We start from the raw sequence: 8067 nt of genomic DNA, 5'->3' as shown, positions 1-8067 counted from the left end.
AAAGAAAGAAAGAAAGAAAGAAAGAAAGAAAGAAAGAAAGAAAGAAAAAGAAAGAAAGGCCAGACATGGAGGTTCACGCCCATAATCCTAGCACTTTGTGAGGCTGAGGTGAGAGGATTGCCTGAGCCCATGGGTTTGAGAGGCAACTTGGCAAGACCATATCTCTACAATAAATCAAGAAAAATTAGCTGGGCATGATGGCAAATACCTATAGTTCCAGCTACTTGGAAAGCTGAGGTGGAAGGATCACCTGAGCCTAGCAGATTGAGGCTGTGGTGGCCATGAGCATGCCACTGCCCACCGGTCTGGGCGACAGAGACTCCAACTCAAAAAAAAACAAAACAAAACTAGAAATGTATCTTTTTCTTTAAGAGACAAGCAAGTCAATGAAAACCAATGTCAAATTCACTGATTTAAACAGTTTACTTTCTCAAAAAAGCATGATATAAGCAAAAGCAAAGTAAAAATTAATATTCCCAAACCATTTGGCTGTGTTCCTTATCTCATTCCCTGAGTCCCTCATTTTCTTGTTTTCTGATGCTGTCTTTTGTGGATTCTTAAACTTTTTTCTGACTTTACTGGATTCTTAACTTTTTTCAAATATTTTTTTCATTAACATACTTTTTAAAGACTGTGTTTTATACTAGGTACACTCTAGCACAGCATTTCTGTAGCTCTAAGTGAAACATGTTCAATGGATTAAGTCATACTCAAAGGACCTTAAGCAATTACAAATATAAAATTGACTTTAGACCTTATTAGAACAGTACCAAATTATTTTGTCTAGAGATTTGAAAAGTTCATTTATAAATGTATAGTATTAATATATTATTTCTATTTTGTTTTTTCTAGTTGGGGGTCTCTATTGCCCAGGCTGGAGTATAGTGGCATACTCACGGCTCACTGCAGTTTCAACCTCCTGAACTCAGGCGATCCTTCAGCCTCAGTCTCCCAAGTAGCTGGGACTATAGGCATACGCCACCTCCCCAGGCTAATTTTTTATTTTTCATAGAGACGAGGTCTCACTATGTTAACCAGGCTGGTCTTGAATTCCTGGGCTCAAGCAATCCTCTCACCTCTGCCTCCCAAAGTGCTGTGATTACAGGTATGAGTCATTATGCCTGGTTATTTCTAATTTTTAATGTCTAATTTTAAAGCTTTAATATAGATTACCTTAGCTATATTACCAGTATATCCTGGAACCAAAGTAAGATGATTTTCCTGTTCCCACAATCCACTTAATTGTTGTTTTAAAATCTGAATATTTCTAGGAGAAAAGAAGAAGAAAAATGCAAAAGCAAATGTAGTAGGATATGGACTTTGATAGTAAATACACTTAATAAAAACAGTTTTAAAATATTCAGGTTTTATCAAGAGAAAACTATGCTACTTAAAGTCAAACAACTGTTTAGAATAGTATGTCAGTCATGAAAATGAAAGGTTACTTTAGTTATCAGAGCAGGTAAGAAAAAAAACTAGGCATTTGGAAAACCTGCCCTTGGGTATGAAGTGGGAAATTTTGAGAGCCTAGAAAGAAAATTATGGGCTTTAAGGAGACTGTTGGGAGATTTTTATGGGTGTGGCTTCACAATAATCTGGCTACTCTGGTAGAATACTCACACATTTTCACATCAAGACAATACTCAAATTATGAACATTGCAATAAGTTTTTAGAACTGTAATCCTCAGCATTAGACTCTCAGGCTAATGCCTAGGCCAAGGGACCCTGCAGGATATCACCATTTGTTATTCCACTAAAGGCATCTCTTTCCCCCTGCCTTATTCATATAATGGATATGAGAATTAAACCACTGCTGTGCTTTGTCTTCCTAAAATGAAGAAAAGGGTTCTGCAAAAGACACAGAGGGCTACTAGGTTCTGGGATTCAACTTCTATGTGTGATTTTCACAAATGAACAGTATCTCAAGTTAATGTCTCTCTAAAAATGAAGAGATAAATATTACATATTATACTCATGGGGTAAAATTATCATCAAGTTAAACAAGCTGTTCTTTAAGAAAATTTCAGCATGAGTTTATCTTTAAAGGTATAAACTCACCCATCATTTATAATTTCTGGTTTGGATGACAGTTCTGACCACCACCTTTTTATGACTGCTTGAAGCCAGTTCAGGCCAACTATAACATATCTGAAATGACATTTTGTTATAAAATTCAAGTATTTTCATCTAAAGGTTTTATAAATGATGATACCCTTCCCCCCAAAACACATATACACATTGATCTTCCCCCATTAAAAATTTATTTCACTACTTTCATGATCTATTTCACAAAATTGTATTTTATGTAACTTGTTTGCCTTTGTAATTGTTCTTTAGTCATTTCACATTCTTTTCCTAGTTGTACTGTAAGCTCCGGAAGACTGAAACAACATATGTCTCATGGAACCCAATCTACTGCTATGTACTCACAAAGCACGAAATCAAGGATGCTGAAAAACAAAAATGAATCAAGATTCAGATTAATACTTACTCTTCAAATTTGCTTTTAAGTAGTGACTTTACTAGAGGCAACAAGTCTACACAGCAGCCAAGTGAGATATATTGTTTTTCTTCCTGTAAACTAAAATAAAGAAATACCAAGTTATAAAAATATGAACAGGCCATAATTTGACCTGCTTTAAACTTACTTTTTTTCCTCAAAAATATTGTTTTTACCTATTGGTGAGTACAGGAAGGCAATCTACCACAACTCCAAGATCTTCTATCCTGTGGGTTCAAGAAGAATAGCATTGCCTCAGAGAGCTGACTTCTTTATTTACTTTCATATTATAATCTTTACACTACTTTTGAGAAATTCACTTTTCTAGCATAATTTCAGTATCTATTATGAGTCAGGTGCTGAGATACAACAATGAACAAAGAGACAGGGCTTACATTCCAGCATGTGAGCAAGTCAGAGGAGTGGGTAAGGGGCAGAGACAAACAATAACAGATAAATAAAACAGAATAGGTTGATGGTAAGTGTTGTGGAGAAAAATAAAACAGGTAAAGATAATAGGAAATGGGAAAACAGGTATCTTTAAATAAGGTAGTCAAGGAAGGCCTCACAAAGGTAACATCTGAGAGTCTTAAATACATTGAGGAAAGTAATGCTTAAAATCCCTACTTAGAAGGAATTTTTTAAAAGTTAGTTTTCCCATATTGGTATCTCTGTGTCATAAATAAGAATGGTAGACAGAAAATGGAACAGCTGTGCTCAATCTGTTAAAACAGATGGTTTTCTGCATTTTGGTTATTCTTAAGATTGGTGCAGAATGTAATTCAAACCATATTGTCTGTATTGAAGCTAGCCATAAAAAGTTTAAAATTTTAGCCAGTACTTAAAAGAAGAGACACTTCTAATAGCATATTAAAAATTACTTTTATTGAACATACAGCATAAAAGGTCACACTTACCTCACCAAATAAGCTACAAGTTCACTTATACTTCTCTTTCTCCAGAAAGTTAAAGCTACGTTCAGTCTCAAATTCCTGCTGAACAAAACTTGGGCCATTGTTCCATGGTCCTGAGAAACCTGAAAGGCAATAATCTTTTAAGCAGTGACTTAATTTGTTAAAAGGCACAATGCCTCATGATATGAAATTGTTTTTTGATAAAAATCATTCTGGTAGACATAGTTTTAATTTACGCAAAGGTGACTCCTTTTACCGGCCCACAAAAAGAAATACGGACCGGGCATGGAGGCTCAAACCTGTAATTTCAACACTTAGGGAGGCCAAGATGAGGGGACTGCCTGAGCCCACGGAGTTCAAGAACAGCCTGGGCAACTTGGTGAGACCTCATCTCTACAATAAATCAAAAAATTAGCGGGGCGTGATAGCACACACCTATAGTTCCAGCTACTCGGAAGCCTGAGTGGAAGGACTGCCTGAGCCCAGCAGGTTGATGCTGGGGTGGCTGTGTATGAGCATGCCACTGCACTCTAGCCTGGGTGACAGAGTGAGACTCCAACTCAAAAAAAAAAAAAAAGAAAGAAAAGAAAGAGAGAAGTACTGCAGTAGAATATAGTTAATAAACTATCTGAACAAATTTATAACTTCTTTACATTTTAGCAATACTTTATTTTTGCTTGCTACCATTTTTCTTTCAAACCCCAATAATTTATAAAATAAATTATTTTTAGCTGGCAAAAAAATTAATTTATAATGCAGATAAAGAGAAAAGGTAAACATATAGGTTACCCATTACCCACAAGATGGCATGAGAAGAGAACCACAAAAACTCAGTTCTGTGATAAGTGCTACAGTCATTTAATGTACCGATTTACTTTTATATAATAAAGTATTATTTCACTGTTCCATAATGTTTAAAAATAACACAGAACTATGTAGGATAAGTTATTTATTTATCTGCGCTAGAGTCTTACTGTGTCTTCTAGGCTGGAGTACAGTGTCATAGTCATACTACCACAGCCCCAACCTGCTGTCTCAAGCAATCCTTCCTCCTCAGCCTTCCAAGCAACTAAACTACAGGAATGCACCATCATGCCTGGTTAATTTATTTATTGTAGAGCCATCTTGACAAGTTGCCCAGGCTGGTGTTGAACCCCTGGGCTCAGTCAATCCTCTCACCTCTGCCTCCCAAAGTACTGGGATTATAGGCATGAGTCACTACGCCTGGCTATTTTCTACCTTTCTTTTGTCTTACTTGTAACTTGTACCTAAATATGATGCTCATCTTCATTCATCTATACACATTTATTCCAAGATTTTTTTCTACTTGTATGCTGTAGAAAATGCTTTCTATTATTTATGTCTAGATTATGGACAATATGTGCCTTTGGGTTTATTTTCTACAACTTATACAATAAATATATTTATTATTATAAATGCATATGTTTGCAAATTTCATTAAACTATTTCTTCAAATAACTATTTTTATAAAAACTACTTTATTGAGATATAATTTACATGCCATCAAATTTATCCATTGAAAGTAATTCATTGTAATTCAATAGTTTTTAGCAGATTTACAGATTTGTGGAGCCATCATCATAATTCAGTTTTAGACTATTTCTATCACCCTCCAAAAGGGATTAAGTCTGTTAAAACAACCAATTTTGCTTGAACCAGAAGAGCAGCAAATCTTAGCAGGTTTGCCAGTACAAAGCTTTGATTAGGCAATTTTGAGAACCCAGCAAAATGTGCTTGTATAACTGGCTCCAGTGGTCCACTTTTTAGGCAAAATTTCTCCTTTTCTTTCCTTTACATCTCTATTGGCCAACTTATCATTCTGGGTAGCAGGCTGTTAAGCATTTCATTCCATCTTAGATAATGCCAACCCAAAGAAATGGAATAAATTACTGATTCAAACATGGTTAATACAGAAAATTATCTTAGGAAGCTGCTATCACTCAAGTCTGCAGTCAGTATGTAGCAAATTATTCTGCTAATAGAATATAGAAAAGAATAAAAACCAAGAGTATAACAGGAGTAAAGTTAAGGCAGACATGACTTACCTCAGAAAAAAACCCACTATATTTTGATGATGGGCTTTCTGTCTGAGAAGAACCAGAATCACTGGAGTTAAGCAAGTATGTTCGACTATCATGGCGTAATTTTTCAGGCAAGTGGCCTGCACAAGCCAGTTCATTTTCTTTATTTGCCATGTCACAGCCCCCACTTCTAGGGGGCTGTTTTTTTCTGTAACAAGGATTTGGAAAGGAATGATGAACTTTCTTTCTGTGATAGATCACCTTCCGTAGTTTATCCGGGCTTTTCACAGCTTGTCCAACTGTTCTGTAAAGAGAATTTATTTTCTTAAATGAAAATAGACCATATGAAATCAGGGGTATCCAAACAGGAAAAGAGGAAGTTCAGTTACCCCTCTTTGCAGACTACATGATTCTATACCTTGAAAACCCAAGAGAATCTGTCAAAAACCTCCTTGCATTGATGAAGAACTTTGGCAAAGTCTCAGAGTATAAAATAAATGTGCAAAAGACAGTCACATTCCTTTTTACCAATAATAAAAAAGCATAAACCCAAATAAAAAGCACAATCCCATTCACAATAACCACACACAAAAAAGAAACACCTTGGCATCTTCTTAACCAGAGAAGTCATAAGTCCTTTACAATGAAAACTACAAAACAAGGCTCAAAGAAATCAAAGAAGCCACAAACAAATGGAAAAATATTCCACGTTCATGGATATGGAGAATCAACATTGTTAAGATGTCCACCCTATCCAAAGCAATCTACAGATTTAATGCAATACCCATTAAATTACCAGCAGCATTATTCTCAGTCCTGGCAACGGCAATACAGGAATTAATATGGAAACATAAACAATCATGGATAGCTAAAACAATTCTCAGCAAAAAAAAAAAAAAAAAATATATATATATATAAAAATAAATAAAGCGGGAGGTATCACACTCCCAGACTTTAAACTTTATTATAAGCCTGTAATAATCAAAACAGCCTGGTATTGGTACAAGAACAGGTATATAGACCAATGGAACAAGACAGAAATTCTGGAAGCAACAACTCAATTTCTCAACCAACTTATCTTTGACAAAGCCTCCACCATCAACCACTGGGGAGAGGAGAACCCATTCAGTAAATGGTGCTGGGAAAACTGGCTGACCACATGCAGAAGATTAAAACAAGATCCCTAACCTATCATCATACACAAAAATCAACTCAAAATGGATCAAAGATCTAAATATAACATCTCAAACTATAAGAACCTTAGAAAACACAGGGGACACCCTTACGGAAATTGGAACTGGCAACCAATTCCTGATCAAAACCCTAAGTGCCCATGCCGTAAGCGATAAGACAAGCCGGGCTCAGTGGCTCAGTCTGTAATCCCGCACTTTGGGAGGACAAGGTGAGTGGATTGCCTGAGCCTGAGGGTTCGAGACCCGCCTGGGCAACTTGGCGAGACCTCCTCTCTACAATAAATAAAAAATTAGCCAGGCATGGTAGTACACGCCTGTAGTTCCAGCTACTTGGAAAGCTGAGGTGGAAGGATCGCTGGAGCCCAGCAGGTAGAGGTTGCAGTGGCCGGGAGGGGCCCCTGCACTTGTCTGCATGACAGAGTGAGACTTCAAAAAAAAAAAAAAGGATAAGACAGACAAGTGGGACCTCATCAAACTGACAAGCTTCTGCAAAGCCATAGAAACTATCAAGAGAGGAGGGAGAAAGCCCATAGACTGGGGAAAAAAACTGACAACTGTATATCTGACAAACTGACAAAGACCTAACATCTAAGATCTACAAGGAACTCAAACATGCCCAAAAGAAAAAAACAAACAGCCCCATTACAAAGTGGGCAAAAATATGAATAGACACTTCTCAAAACAAGACAAATGAACAGCCAACAGATACATGAAAAAATGCTCATTCTCACTAATCATCAAAGAAATGCACATTAAAACCATACTGAGATACCACCTAATTCCAGTCAGGATGGCCATCATCAATAACTCAAAAACAGATGCTGGAGAAGATGTGGGAAAAAGCGAACACTTCTACACTGTTGGGGGGAGTGTAAACTAGTACAACCCCATACGAAAAACAGTTTGGCAATTTCTAAAAGATCTAAAAATCAACCTTCCATATGACCCTGCAATAGATATATTCCTCCTACTGGGAATATACCCGAAGGAACTCAAATCAATCTATGAAAAAGATACCTACACATGCATTATTTACAATGGCAAGAACATGGAACCAACCATGCTGCCCATCGAAAGAGAACTGGATTAAAAAAAAAATAACGTGGTACATATACACAATGGAATATGATACAGCTATAAAGAAGGACAAAATTATGAACGTCACAGCAACTTGGATGGACTTAAGAGTCTATAACACTGAGTCATCTATCACAAAAACAAAGAACTGAGTACTACATGCTCTCACTCATAAGCGGACCTTGAACAATTCTCATAATACTATAACAAAGGAATTGGCAGCCGGGCTCGGTGGCTCAGCCTGTAATCCCGTGCCTTTGGGAGGCTGAGGTGAGTGGATTGCCTGAGCCCGGGGGTTCAAGACCCGCCTGGGCAGCAAGACCTCATCTCTACAATAAAG

At 36.8% G+C, this 8067-nt stretch overlaps 1 protein-coding gene across 2 annotated transcripts in view; it reads right to left on the bottom strand.

Moving 5' to 3' along the window:
• Positions 1 to 8067, bottom strand: part of KATNBL1 (katanin regulatory subunit B1 like 1) — a 42793-nt gene that overhangs the window by 2843 nt on the left and 31883 nt on the right. The window contains exons 4-9 of one of the 2 annotated variants that reach the window (XM_008065408.1): positions 5482 to 5761; positions 3419 to 3537; positions 2678 to 2728; positions 2493 to 2582; positions 2060 to 2149; positions 1174 to 1267 (exon numbers count right to left, since the gene is read on the bottom strand). In XM_008065408.1, the coding sequence (XP_008063599.1) occupies positions 1174 to 1267; positions 2060 to 2149; positions 2493 to 2582; positions 2678 to 2728; positions 3419 to 3537; positions 5482 to 5761 (724 nt within the window). Of the gene's footprint in view, positions 1 to 1173; positions 1268 to 2055; positions 2150 to 2492; positions 2583 to 2677; positions 2729 to 3418; positions 3538 to 5481; positions 5762 to 8067 lie in introns of those variants that run through there. The other variant, XM_021716211.1, reaches the window with a different exon arrangement.

Source organism: Carlito syrichta, unplaced genomic scaffold, assembly GCF_000164805.1.
Source record: "Carlito syrichta isolate Samal-C Ts95f unplaced genomic scaffold, Tarsius_syrichta-2.0.1 Scaffold308290, whole genome shotgun sequence".
NCBI classification, from domain to species: domain Eukaryota; kingdom Metazoa; phylum Chordata; class Mammalia; order Primates; family Tarsiidae; genus Carlito; species Carlito syrichta.
The sequence above is the reverse complement of the archived record's forward strand: the minus strand, read 5'-3'. Positions and strand labels throughout refer to the sequence as shown.